Genomic DNA, 15,104 nt, shown 5'->3' with positions numbered 1-15,104 from the left:
ATTATTACTGTTACTGAAGGGCAAGATTGTGGCCCATTTTGTGTGCTGCCTGAAGAGAGCAATGGAGGTGTTACATGTTATCTTGTGCTTGTGTTCGCTATTACTGCTTCCTGACAGTAGAGGGAAATCGGTTCCTCATATTTTACTTCCCCCACCACTTCATGTAGGTATGTGGGAAGGAGTCACAACTAGGAAAAATCTGGAATGTCTGTCTAATTATAGTGGCCCATTGGGGAGCATATGCTCCAGCTAGTATAGACCTGACAGAATTTACTCCTTCCCAGGAGCAGTGGGGTGAATAGAACGCAATTGTGACTCTCCTAGTCAGTCTCCTTCTTGGGTTGCTTCAGGAATAGCCCAACAACCTGCTGGAAAAGTCACGTTGGGGGATGACCTCTGATTTGATGTAAATTTTTTGGTGATCAAATTTTAGACCAAAATCAGACCATTTTAACTATAGACTGTGGAAGAGCCTGGGGAGAGACCACAGGGCGTCTGAACTTAATTGCTGAAAATGAATTCATTACACTTAGTTTGCAACTCAGAACTTGTTAAATTATTGTCATGTTTTGCTATGAAATAGAGTTGTCAGGTCTCAGATTTAGCAGTGGGGGGAAAAATTAACCCAAAGTTTACAGATATCTTGCTCTTCGGTAACAAACTTAAGTATGGTCAAATCATAGCTGTCCCAGAATGAGTTCTTCAGAGGAGGGAAGTCTGGAGTGTCTTTCCCCTGAATGCCCATGGAGAAAGCAGCTGTAATTTTGCTTTGTGCTCATGGGCCTGTAATACAAGTCAGCTCAGAAGGAATGTGTCTGGACATGACCTTGACTACATCTACAGTGACAAACATCAGCAGGAGGAATATGTCAGGAGAGCCAACTAATTTTTCCTACAGGTGCAGCAAGTTCTGTTCACCCTTACTCCAGTGTTTCTTTAGTTATAATGGCTCCTTTCATGACCTCTGAGGTACACACCTGTGCCTCTGTGGGTAGTAACTAATTGCAAGCAGAATTGATGAAGCACTGTTAAAGCTTGTGTCGTGAAATAAACACAAAATGTATCAGAGTATTTACAGTTTAGACATCGGAATCCAGTTTTGATTGACAGAAGGAACTGAAGAAAAGAATAAACAGATCAGAATATTCTCTTCTATTAATGTTGTTTAAACATCTCAGTGAAATAAAGAAATGTGATGCCCAAAACTTCATCACACATTAAATAGTTAGAATTTTAATTTGAAAATTGATATTGTGAACAATAAGAAGGATTATTTTCTAGAATGCAGATGTTTGATCAATTATACATTTCAATAATAATGATCATTGTTAAATAGAAATAAAATGCATTAGGTTTTTAAAATAGTTTATTTCTTCTTTTAAATTTACAACCATTTCTCCTCCTCCTACACCCGGGCCACCAATATATGTGAGATACTGTCCAAACCACTTAGTTCTGATCCATGTGTAAAGTTCACAGGCATTCAGATCAGTGGATTTGTTTTATGCCCATTTATGTATCTACATTTTTGTCAGTTCCCTCTCTTTCTTTCTTTAATATTTCTCACAAACAATTGTTTGAGGTCAGTAATTCAAACCAATACTGATGCAGAATTCAGTAATCATCAACTGTTTCATATCTGTTTATTGACTGCTGAATGCCATAACTGTATCTTAATGTAGCTTGGGAATATGAAACTATCCTCTACTAACTAAGGATGACAGATTCAAGACTGATGGGATTTTCTCCTATTTACTGTGTGAGGTTGGTCAATTTTGTAGCTTTTAGCACCAGCTTGGGGAAGTTGTACGATGGATGTAGTCAAAGGGCACAGACATAGCCAAAGGGATAATCTCAAGTTTTCAGAGAGGGCACATTTTAAATAGTTTGTCCTGATATTTTAAAAATTCCTATAAATAAAGAACAAGTGTGGGCCTTTTTCTGCACACTGTTGTGTTTTATAAGGATCATTGTGGGGGTAGGGGGTGGTCCTGGGAGCAACATCCAACATACATAGGGCCATTCCTCCTTATATTTTTGTGCACGTGCTGGCCTGGAGTCTGTTCAGTTTCAGCTTTGCTGCTGTCACTGGTAAATGCTCTTGCAGAGCCTGGGGAGGAGCATTCATGTGAGAGCTCTATATGAGGGTGGGACACCTGACCAATGACAAACCAAGGAAGCTCACTATACACATATTCACAAGGCAAACAAGCTGGGGGAAAAAGAGATTTTCTGTTTGAGTTGCGGTAATCTTCAGTGGTGCTTGCTATAATAGCAAGAACAAATTTTTCAGCTGGAAATATGATTTAGAAGTTGACTGGGTCTTTCTAAGGGTTTTTTCCCCGAATCATAGCTCAAAAGAGAAATCCAAACTTCTGTCTGCTACAGTGCAAACTGAAGATGTAGCTAAAGAATGCTGTAATTGAAAATCTGTGATGGGAGAGAATAGGGAAGTATACCCATCTATCTATATCTGGATGCTTGAGGAGATGTTATTCTGGCTGCTGTTTTCAATTCCCCAGCTCTTTAAGGAGTCAGGAGCTTGTTTCTAAACAGACTTGATAAATCAGAAGTAGTTCCATGGTTTATTAGTCGAATTGCTGGATTGTTGGCTGTAACTGCACAGATTCTGACAGCCAGGGACTGGGTCGTAAACTCTGCCTTGTCAGATGCCATATCCACATGTGTAAATGCCCCCATCAAAATATATAAAACAATGATCAGCCTATAGTAATGAACTGAACTGTTGAGTAAGGACTCAGGCATTAATGTAAAACATAAGTTTAATATAATTTTTTTTCTCTTGAAATTATTTAAGCAAACAATTCTAATTGTCAATAAGGCTGATAGAATGTAGAGGTTATTGCACTATAGCGCACAGCTGTCTAGGATTACTTCTAGCATTTTCCATAGAAGAATAAAAAACTAATTCATGTAAATACCATCTTTTAATCCAATAATATATCATATAAAGTAGATTTATTTTGATATGCTGATTTTAAAGTTGCTGCATTCTTAACCCATTGAAAATTCTTTAGGGGGTACTTAGGCACAGAACACTGAGTACTTGGAATCCCAAGAAGTGCTTGAAATATCCTTCTCAGGACATGCTAAACAAAATACAAACTCTGTTTAATTTCAGGGGAGACTAAACACATTCGTAAAGGAGAATTGTAGTGGGATTCAGATTATTGAAATGCATGGGGGAACTAAAATACATTTGGATGATCAGAAGTTTGGTTACTACACAGTCAATAGAACATTGGAGACATGTTGGCAGGTTCTTAGTAAGGGAGGTTTGAACAGTCTTATAGGCCCTGTTTCTGGAAGCTGTTCCATGTGGATGTCCTTTTGGCTTCTGGGAGCAGAGTCTGCCAGAGTGGAACTATTTGCACGATTGCAGCCCTAAGTAAGTAAGTGAAACTGCTATAAAAATATGCCTTTTACAGTAGTTTGAATGTGTGGGGTTTGTATATTGTAAATAAGACTTTGAAATATAACCAGCATTTTCTTTCTGTGTAGTGGAAAAATATAATTACATAATAAATATTAAATGTTATCATATTTTTTCGTTCCATACAAAAGTCTCTTCTTTTTCTCCCACTAACTTTTAAACACCCCCAGATTTTTGAGTGGGCTGAAATATGTCAATTTTAATAAAATGCTGCATTATGATACACTTGTAAGTATTACGCATCCAGTCTGACTCTCTTTTTAAAGAAGCTCAGGAAATCCATTAAAATGTCACTTGAAAACACAAGTCATACTTTAGCTTTTTATTCATTGACATCTGACAATGTCAAAGTCAAAGAAATGCCACAAAAATTACAGGAAGGGGATGATGATAAAGGGTAAAATTCCAAGAGTAAAACTTAATTATGTGAATCTTTAGTATGCATATTGCACAGGCACTATCTAGAAATATTGAAGTAAAACATACTTTCAAGTCTAAGTAGGTTGAATCATGCATATTCAGCACTGATATTAAGATACAATTCTATTACGTTAGCCTTTAAAAATACGAAGTGGTGTGCACAGAAAAAGACCTGTATTTATGATTATGTCCTTTTGAGGAGAGTTGTTCACCAAGCTCAGTTTTGGAAGATTCTGTTAGAATTGTTCAAACTAAAATTGTCCAGTTAAGATGGATTTATGGTTGCTTTACGTCACTGGAGAGGAGCATAGCAGTGAATTCAGTTCTTTGTGTTCTGATTTAATGAATGGAGTGTGAAGAATTCTGAACTTTAGCGTCTTTAGAAATTGGTGTGCTGACAATGTCACAAGTGTGATCTCAGTAGGGTGGAGATATAACTATGCAGAGCTCTTGCTTTGTAGCTGTAATAAAGTTAATCACACTGGGAAAAATGTCCACTTGTTGGGGGGAGGTGAGGGATAGCATGTGATCATGTAATTAAGGGCTGTATCATTACAAATAAAGTGGCATGGGGTCCTTCACAATGTGGAGACTGTCCCAGCATGCATCATACCACTACCAAATCATAGTGTGATAATTGCAGCCTTTTCTTAGACAGCAATCCTCTCTAATGAGCTGGTTTATATTAAATCATATGATGAGTCCTCTGAATCTGTTTAAACTGTCTGCGTATGTATTATAGGATGACCAGATGTCCCGATTTTATAGGGACAGTCCCGATTTTTGGGTCTTTTTCTTATATAGGCTCTTATTACTGCCCAACCCCCCCATCCCGATTTTTCAGATTTGCTGTCTGGTCACCTTAATGTATTACCAGGAAGGCATCGTCCTGCTCTGACTTTCCCTGGAGCACCCTCCAGTTTCCTCTGACCTTCATGTCCAGCCCAGCTCACAACTGCCTCCTCTTTGCCATGTTATTTCCACTTTCCCTTATACCCATGCCTCCTCTCACCATCTCCTCCTTTCCAGTTTCCCATCTACCACATACCATCCTTCACTCTCTTGCTTTCCTAGCCTCTATATTCTTCACACAACATCATGCTGTCTATAGAATTCAAAATACTATACAATTGATATAGGAATGACCTATATGAGGCAATACCTGATGGTCCCAGAATGCCTTGTAACACTGATTACAATTTATATGTTTCAGTTCATTCTAAACAAAAACTTGAATTGTTAGTTGCCAAGGAGTGTTCTTTGGATTGGAGTGGGGACTGAGATCCCGCTTTTTACATTGTTAGCATGCAACTTTATAGAGTAAGTGAATTATGTTAACCATAGTTGTAGCTTCCATTCCACCTCAGCTATGTTCTAGCCATGTCTTTATTCTCTATAACAATTTGATATTTGTTAAAGACAGTAGAATATTTTAATTAAAACTTTCCATTCCCTTTCCATATATATCATGTTAAGATGATACTTTACAGAATACATTTATTAATACACATTTTGAATTAACAAAACAATGCATTGAGTGTTATAATGCCCTATATTAGTAGGGACAAATGTAAACGTATTTTTTTCTACCATAGTTACCCATGTTCAGTTGAGCCCTGTCCTCTTTATAATACACCTCTACCCTGATAGAACGCGACTCGATATAAAACGAATTTGGATATAATGCAGTAAAGCACAGGCCCTTTAAAGCGCCACCCCAGCCCTGCTGCTTTACTGCATTATATCCAAATTTGTGTGAAGCCATGGGCCCTTTAAATCACCATCTGAGCCCCGCTGCCAGAGCTCCGGTGGTGATTTAAAAGGCCCGTGGCTCCTCACAGCAGCTGGCACTCCGGACCCTTTAAATCCCCGCCGGGGCTCTGGGAGCCTTGCTGGGGCGGTGATTTAAAGGGCCTGGGGCTCTGGCCACTGAGGGGAGCCCTGTGCCCTTTAAATCCCAATCCGAGCTCTGCTGATGGAGCACCGGTGGTGATTTGAAGGGCCTGGTGCTCCCTGCAGCGGCTGGAGCACTGGACCCTTTAAATCACTGCTGGAGAAGCGAGTCCAGTCCGGCACGGTGTACCGGCTCTTGCCAGTACGCCATACCGGACCAAACCCGATATAACGCAGTCTCAGCTATAAGGCAGTGAGATTTTTTGGCTCCCGAGGACTGCATTATATTGGGGTAGAGGTGTACTGCTTTTATCTGTTTCTGGACATCAGAACCTAACATGGCCACTCTTTCAAATTGTGTTTTTGTTGGAGTGTTCTACCTCCTGTCCACAGGAGAGAGACAAAAACTTCCTATGCTTAAAGTCTGTAGTCAAGTCTTAGAGAGGCCGAACTGAAAAAGACAATCTTAGACTGTGGAAGTACAGAATACAAACATGGATAAATGCCTCTAGTTAAAGGAGACAAGTGCTTTTTGGCAATTCAGAAGCTTGAAATCAGTTTTTTATTTGTTCAAGTAGCAGTGGGACCTAATGTGGTGATTATTGCATCAGTATTTGCACACAACTTGCTACCTTGCCTGCTGTGTGGAGAAAGGGGTTTCCAGCGCCAGAGCTTGCACCTTTAAAGCCTCTCACCCTTACATTCTAAGAGGGTGAATCAGTACTGCAAAGCTGACCACCACCAGCTTTTTGCAGCAGTTTCTGACCTTGTTTCTCCCCCCAACCCCATAAAGCACTGCTGCCTTCCTCCAGCAAGCCTGGACAATGGCCCCCCTGCTTACAGAGCAAGGTAGTCGTAACAATGGGACCTAATGTGGTGATTCTTGCATCAGTATTTGCACACAACTTCCTAAGCTTTTGCATTTTTACATGTTTGTTATCGCCACGTGTTTGTATTACATTTTAAAATAATGTAGTGTAATACAACACTAAGAGAAATGATATGAACAAATAATATATCTATAGCAAACACCCACGAATTAACGAGTTAGAAGTATATTTCTACAATCAGTATCAGATGCATGAACAAATCAACTATTACAATGTATCAAATAATTGACTGGAAGAAGAAAAGAATTTATATCATCTCAGGAATTCAAACAGAGCAGGATTAGCATCTGCATCAAAAGCAATTTAAGAAAGTGAATCAATGAATATATTTTCTTAGGATGCCTGATGTTACCAAACTTAAGTGTAAGAATTCTCTATGAACAATAATTTCGAACTTATTTCAAGTGCTTCAAAATGCATTTATAATTTTTGTAGGAGGTAGAAATCCAGTCATATTTGTGAACAAGAACTTTCTGATAATACTCATGACTACTCCATTTTCGTAAGCAGTGCATTGCAAATCCCTCACTAAATTGGAGATTTGTTTTTCTCTTTAATTCAAGACAAACATCTCCTGACAGTCTTCACTAGCAAGCTGCCTTTCCAGACTGTTGTTGTTGCTATGCTAGAACCATTCTAGTCATTCCCAAAGTGTTGGTGTGAAAGGGTAGAATAGCCAAGAAAAGGTTAACAGCTACCAGCCTATCACATGACTCTGCAGGGGCCTGAAGGAAGGGGCGTGTCCTCTTTGTATCTGAGCAAGGCTAGGGAAAGATCTTTGGAGACTGCAGCTGGTGTTGGTCAGGGGAATCACAGGTTGTTTTGTGTTGTTCAGGTTTTTGTGTTTAAATAATAATTGTGCCCACCAGCTTACACTTGGTGGAGAATACATACAAACAGTTACTACAGCCTGAAGACAGAAATAGATAGAAAGGCCCTGTTGAAATGGCTGGGAAAACGATGTCAACCATTGTAGTAGCTGCTGCAGCTCTTGGTACAGAAGCAACAACACAGCAAGCACAAGCAGCAACAGTAGTCTCAATTTCAGCAACAGTAGTTCTGCTGAAACTCTCAGATGAGGGTGATGCCTTGGTTACTTCTGTATGGGGGAGGATTTCTTCACTAAGGGTGTGCTGCATTACGAAATGAGCTCGATTTAATAGAAGTTGATTTTTCGAAATTGATTTGATACAGTTGATTGTGTGTGTCCCCACTAAGCGCATTAAGTCAGTGGTGTGTGTCCACAATACTGAGGCTAGCATCGACTTTCGGAGCATTGCATTGTGGTAGTTATCCCACAGTTCCTGCTGTCTCCGCCGTCCATTGGAATTCTTTGTTGAGCTCCCAATGCCTGATGGGGCAAAAACATTGTCGCGAGTGGTTCTGGGTACATGTCGTCAGGCCCCCCTCTCTCCTTTGCTCCCTCTGCCCGTGAAAGCAACGGCAAAAAATCATTTCTCGCCTTTTTTCCTGGGTTGCCCATGCGGTAGACATACCACAGCAAGCATGGAGCACGCTCAGCTCACTGTCACCGTATGTCTCCTGGGTGCTGCTGGTAGATGCAGTACTGCATTGCTACACAGCAGCATCCCCTTGCCTTGCCTTGCGGATGGAAGACGGTGCAATACGACTGCTAACCATCGTCATTATCCTGTGAGTGCTCCTGGCCGACCTTCGTGAGGTCGGTCAGGGGCTCCTGGACAAAAATGGGAATGACTCCAGGTCATTCTCTTCTTTAAGTTTCGTCTAATGGAGATTCAATCCTGCCTGGAATATCATGCCAGCTGGAGGCTTCTGCCTCAGGCTACTCTCCCAGTTGGCAGCACCTACCCCAGCCTACCCCTTGTTCCCATGGCTCATGAAGCCTGGACAGTAGTAAGGAGCAGTTCAACTATAGGCTGAGCAAGTGCATAATGGTGGTAGAATGTGCCTTTGGATATTTAAAAGCTCCTTGGTGCAGTTTACTGACTTGGTTAGATCTCAGCGAAACCAATATTCCCATTGTTATTACTATTTCCTGTGTGCTCCACAATATCTGTGACTAAGGGGGAGACTTTATGGCGGGGTGGGAGATTGAGGCAAATCGCCTGGCCACTGACTATGCACAGCCAGACACCAAAGTGGTTAGAAGAGCACAGTAGGCCGTGCTGTGCATCAGAGAAGCTTTGAAAACCAGTTTTATGACTGGTCAGGCTACAGTGTGAAAGTTCTGTTTGTTTCTCCTTGATGAAAACCTGTCCCCTTGGTTCACTCTACTTCCCTGTAAGCCAACCACCCTCCCCTCCCCTCCCCCCTTTGATCTCTATTTGCAGAGGCAGTAAAGTCGTTGTTGTTTCCAATTCATGCATTCTTTATTAATTTGTCACACAAATGGGAGGATAACTGCCAAGGTAGCCCGGGAGGGGTGGGGAAGGAGGGAAGCACAGTGGTGTGGTAGTTGTATGGGCACCCCTTCGAATGGCATGCAGCTCCTCATAGAAGCGGCATGTCTGGGGCTCTGATCCGGAGCGGCCGTTTGCCTCTCTGGTTCTTTGGTAGGCTTAATGCGGCACTACTGTGAGTCCCTGTTATAACCTTTGTCCACCTTTGCCCTTGGAGATTTTTTCAAATATTCCGGCATTTTGTCTTTTGGAACTGAGTTTGGATAGCACGGATTCGTCTCCCCATACAGCGATCTGATGCAGTACCTTCCTTTTGGTCCATGCTGGTGCTCTTTTGCGATTCTGGGACTCCATGGTCACCTGTGCTGATGAGCTCTGCATGGTCACTTGTGCTGATCAGCTCGCCACGCTGGCCAAACAGGAAATGAAATTCAAAAGTTTGCAGGGCTTTTCCTGTCTACCTGGCCAGTGCATCCGAGTTAAGAGTGCTGTCCAGAGCGGTCACAATGGAGCACTCTGGGATAGCTCCTGGAGTCCAATACCGTCGAATTGCATTCATGCTACCCCAAATTCGACTCAGCGCGGTCGATTTCAGCACTAATCCCCTCGTTGGGGAGGAGTACAGAAATCGATTTTAAGAGCCCTTTAAGTTGACAAAAATGGCTTCATCATGTGGACGGGTGTCGGGACTGTGAGACTATTAAGAGTCCTCTTGAAACAGGCTCCTTCCTTGAGACCAGTGGCTGGGCATAGCCAGAGGTAACAAAACTGAGACTGGAAAGGCTCCCACTGGGCTGCAGGGCCTGCTTACAATCTGCCAGGATGGTCAAGATTGGGGCAGACCCTCATCTCAGGGCTGGGGCTGGATATGAGGGATCAGCGGTATGTAACCTATCACTTAAATCAGCCTCTGTATCAGATTATTGGAGGGTAGCTAATGCAATGCTGATTTTTTGTTTTTTGTTTTTGTTTTTGTTTAAAAAGGCTTCAGAGGTGATCCTGGCAATTTCAGGCCAGCAAGCCTAACTTCAGTACCAGGCAAGTTGGTTGAAACTATAGTAAAGAGCAAAATGATCAGAGGTACAGATGAACCAACACAGCTTTTGTAAAAGGAATTCATTCCCCATCAATGTATTAGAATACTTTGAGGGAATCATCAAGCATGTGGACAAGGGTGATCCAATTGGTATAATGTACTTGGACTTTCAGAAAGCCTTTGACAAGGTCTCTCACCAAAGGCTTTTAAGCAAAGTAAGCAAACACAGGGTAAGAGGGAAGGTCCTCTCATGGATCAGTGACTGGTTAAAGACAGAAAACAAAAGGTGGGAAAAAGGGGTAAGTTTTCACAATGGAGAGAGGGAAATGGTGAGGTTCCTCAAGGATCCGTACTTGGACCTGGCTGTTCAACATATTCGTAAAAGATCTGGAAAAAGGGGAAACAGTGAGGTGGTAAAGTTTGCAGATGATACAAAATTATTCAAGATAATTAAGTCCATAGCTGCGTGCAAAGACTTAAAGGGATTTCACAAAACTGGGTGATAGCAACAAAATAGCAGCTGAAATTCAGTGTTAAGTACAACGGAATGCACACTGGAAAACATAATTCCAATTATGTAAACAAAATGATAGGGTTTATATTAGCAGTTAGCACTTGAGATCTTGGAATCATTGCAGATAGTTCTCTGAAGACATCTGCTCAACGTGCAGCGGCAGTCAAAAAGACTAATGTTAGGAACTATTAGGAAAGGAATAGATAAGACAGAATATATCATAATGTCACTTTATAAATGCATAGTTCAAGCACATTTCAAATAGGATAACCAGGACTGTATGCAATGTCTCAAAAAAGATGTATTAGAATTGGAAAAGGTACAGAGAAGGACATCAAAAGTCATTAGGGACTGGAACAGCGTCCATACGAGGAGATGGGGACTAATCTACTTAGAAAAGAGGTGACTAAGGTGGAGGGGATTTGAAAGATTTATAAAATCATGAATGATGTGGAGAAAGTGAATATAGAAGTGTTATTTACCCCTTCACATAACACATGAACCAGGGGTCACCCAATGAAATTAATAGGCAGCAGGTTTAAAAGGAGGTACTTCTTCACATGGTGCATATTAGCCTGTGGGACTTGTTGCCATGCGATGTTGTGAAGGCCAGAAGTATAAGTGGGTTCAAAAAGAATTAGATACTTTCATGAAGGATAGGTTCATCATTGGCTATTAGCTGAGATGGTCACGGATGCAACCCCATGCACCAGGTGTCCATAAACCTCCAGCTGCTGGAAACTGGGAGTGGATGACAGGATGAGTCACTGGAAATTGCCATGTTCTGTTCATTCTTTGTGAAGTGTCTGGCATTGGCCACTGTCGAAATACAGGCTGCTTGGTTGGATGGACCATTGGTCTGACCCAGTATGCTTATTATGTCTAGTGTTTTCAGAGACACAGTTGTATACTGGAGCAGACTTTCTTGTTTTCTTAACCTGAACTACTTTGAGATCTGTCCTACTGGTGTTGCTTGTGCAGAACTCCTGATGTTTGAAGGTTAAGTAAGATGAGCAGAATTTGTACCTCTGAGGAATGCTTTGCAGAAAACATAGGCTAGTAAAACTGAAATCTGATTAACCAATATAAGGTCTGATTCTCCATTTTGTTTATACCAGTTTTATGCTAGCTCACTGGGATTAAACTGACTGGAAAATCAGATCATAGAATATAAAATATGTTCTTCAATAATGCTCAGCTGGATTTTGTGTGGACAAGATCTCTCTCTCTTCACTCAAGTATTTGGCTAACAAGCTAGTGGTTTTTATTGCTTCCCCCTTTATTAATCATTTTAGCAATGAGGGAATAGATCAATGTATACAGTGTTCTTACAGTTCCTTCGGTCAAAGAAAATAACATCCAGCATTCAATATTTGTTGCTGTGTTTATTGATTAATTGTGCTTGCACCTTTTTTCACTTTAGGAAAAACTGGATATAGGGATAAGAAAAGAGGTTGATGGAATGGGAGCACCTGAAATAAAATATGGTGACTCAGTATGCTACATACAACATGCAGACACAGGCCTGTGGCTCACGTACCAGTCTGTGGATGCAAAGTCTGTAAGAATGGGATCTGTGCAACGCAAGGTAAGACTGTGAATAAAGGTACATTTCATTCACTCAGAACTGTGTGCGACATGAGAAAAATGTGAAGAAAATCAAAGGCTGCTGTTAATTTCTACATCTCAAATATTTTAAGCCATCTTTTATATCAGATATTACGGATTGTCTTCACTGCAAAATAAAATAAAAGTTTGGTTTTAACTCAGGTTAAAATAGCAGTGAAGACAGAGCAATTTGGCTCCCTTATAGGCTTTTAACTCAAGCTGCTAACCCGTGTTGAAAGTCAAGTTGCTGTGTCTTCACTGTTGTTTTAACCTGAGTAAGCTAAGTAGGGTTAGCTAACCTGAGGGTACATCTAGACTATCCGCCGTATCGGCGGGTAGCGATCGATTTCTCAGGGATCGATATATCACAGCTCATCTAGACGCAATATATCGATCCCCGAATGTGCTCCCGTCGACTCCGGAACTCCACCAGTGCGAACGGCGGTAGCGAAGTTTACAGGGAGAGCCGCGGACGTTGATCCCGCGCTGTGAGGACGAGAGGTAAATCGATCTAAGATACTTCGACTTCAACTACGCTAGCTGAAGTTGCGTGTCTTAGATCCCCCCACCCAGTGTAGACCAGCCCTTAGTTAAGAAGGTGTCATTTCTTGCAATGAAGATCTATCCTAAAGTATGTGTAGTCTCAAAAATCAAGATGGCAGCATGCATCAATTCCTAACAAAGCTAAAACTAAATCCAACTATTACTGTTAGTCTACAGCTGTTAGCTTACAAATGTTCTTGAATTTGATAGTGCTCAAAGGGAAACTGTTTAGCTCATTGCAGGAAAGAACCATATAACAGTTTGAGAATACTCACAGTGCCATGTAGAATTCAGTTCTTCAATATTCTATAGTTGTGGTTGAGAAAGCACTTGCATTCAACGTCCATGCTTTCAGGTATTGGCAATATTTTGAAAGTGTTACCTTTTGTGCAGAAATTTTTTATTCTTATTTTAAGTCCACAGGTGTATTTCCCCCCCCCAAAGTATGATGATTCTATTTGTGATTATTTGAGCATTGAAAAGGAGGGAAAAGGTGCTTTTCACTCTTGAGCCGAGTTTCAGATGCTATATAAGACATTTTTTTAATTTTTAAATTTCTAAAATGTCATGAAGTTAATTCTTAATGAAGAAAATGCCTGGGATAAAATAAAACTCTGCGTTCACTTTGAATGTTTGTCTGAAATAGAATTTATTTGAATGAGTTTATCAAATAAATGCACCAGCAGTTTGTCTTTCTGTTTTTAAATGCATCTTTAAATATTTAACCAGGAAGGTGGCAACAACAACAATGTAATATTAAGATTAAGATTTTATACTCTCTCTCACTCAGGAAATTTGAAGTTATAGTTTGCACAGCAACTTGGACATAGCACCTGATCTAGAATGCATTGAACTCAGTAGAAAGACTACTACTGAAATCAGTGTATATTGGATCAGGCCTAGGGTGACCAGATATCAAGTGTGAAAAATCAGGACGGGGGTGGAGGGTAATAGGACCCCATATAAAAAAAAGTCCCAAATATCGGGACTGTCCCTATAAAATCGGGATATCTGATCACCCTAATCAGGCCTAATGCAGCCAAGTAATGGGAAACCATAACTTTGATTTTTTATTCTTGTGCATGTGAAATCTTAAGCACAACATAAACACAGTTCTGTTAAGAAAAGTGTGGTTTATTTATGTTGTTAGTATGTACAATTTTTTTTCACATAAAAAGTATCCTCAAACATTTACAGTAGAACATTGGTGTTTAAGAATGTGTTAACTAACATAGTTTAATACACTAGTGTGTATGGGATTTAATACCTTTAAAAACATAGTCGTTAGTCATGAGCAAATCTAAGCTTTTCTCTAGGGATCCTGGGTGTATTAAGAAAGAGGGCCAGTAAAAGGGTTGGCAGCCAGAGTCAGCAAAAAGCCCATTTCTGGAGGTGGCTGAATTTTAGAAGGTTTTATGTGCAGGTGGATAAGGGGAAAGAGCTGACGTTCAGCATGGTTCTTATTCCTAATTTATGCCCATATATTTACTTTCCTATGGAGGTAAAGCCATATACATTCCAGATATGACCTTAATGTGGAAAATGCTGACTTCTTATGACTTTGTAAGTAAGCCTTTCAGAAGTGGTAGTACTAAAATTGTCATGGAACTGGACATGCTTTAATTAATACTATTGTATAATGGTACCAGGCAGTAAAATACAGACTAATCTGATTTTAATTAACTTTGGTTTCTCTGTATGTATTTTTGTATTTACTCCACCTCTCCCCTCTCACTACATATTTTACAAATAAGGAACATGGAATTTCCTTATGTTTTTCTTTGCAATGACTGGTCTTTGTGTTTATATTGCAGGCTATAATGCACCATGAAGGCCATATGGATGATGGGTTGACCTTGTCCAGATCTCAGCATGAAGAATCCCATACAGCACGAGTCATCCGTAGTACAGTCTTCCTTTTCAACAGGTTTATAAGGTATGTTTTAATGTGGTCCCTTTTTGTCGTCCTTTTCCTTTCCCATGTCCCACCCCAAATGATCATTGACATCACAGTGAGCAATTTAACTTTGCAAAAAAAAGACCAATATTTGTAATAACAGTCCTTGTAATTCTTTATCAACAATCAGCAAAGGGAAATCTGCAGAAGAACTACAGTCCATTTATTTTCTCCATTTCTGATCTCCCCTTCTCTTTCAATCTTGATATAAATTTATAAATATGAATGTTGACATTAAGGTTCAAATTAAGTATAAAAGAAAAATTTCACTTGCCAGAATTTGGGAGACTATCAAACAGGCCATACACTGCTTTATTTTCTAACTGTAGTTAAAATTTGATAATATCAACAAACAAATTGATGCTTTTGGCAGGAAAAATGAAACAATAGTGTCACTGCATAAAATAG

General features: G+C 40.3%; 1 protein-coding gene and 1 long non-coding RNA gene across 7 annotated transcripts in view; one reads left to right on the top strand and one right to left on the bottom strand.

The window, feature by feature from the left end:
* The window catches only part of RYR2 (ryanodine receptor 2), a 727,531-nt gene that overhangs the window by 328,441 nt on the left and 383,986 nt on the right, over positions 1–15,104 (top strand). For all 6 annotated transcript variants that reach the window (XM_050950348.1, XM_050950346.1, XM_050950344.1 and 3 more), the window contains 2 exons: positions 12,012–12,176; positions 14,554–14,675. In XM_050950348.1, the coding sequence (XP_050806305.1) occupies positions 12,012–12,176; positions 14,554–14,675 (287 nt within the window). The remainder of the gene's footprint in view (positions 1–12,011; positions 12,177–14,553; positions 14,676–15,104) is intronic.
* LOC127049568 (uncharacterized) overlaps positions 1–15,104 on the bottom strand; it is an 838,950-nt gene that overhangs the window by 450,902 nt on the left and 372,944 nt on the right. The gene's annotated exons all lie outside the window — the stretch shown is intronic.

This window comes from Gopherus flavomarginatus, chromosome 4 (genome assembly GCF_025201925.1).
Source record: "Gopherus flavomarginatus isolate rGopFla2 chromosome 4, rGopFla2.mat.asm, whole genome shotgun sequence".
Lineage (NCBI taxonomy): Eukaryota > Metazoa > Chordata > Testudines > Testudinidae > Gopherus > Gopherus flavomarginatus.
This window is presented reverse-complemented; position numbering and strand designations above follow the sequence as displayed.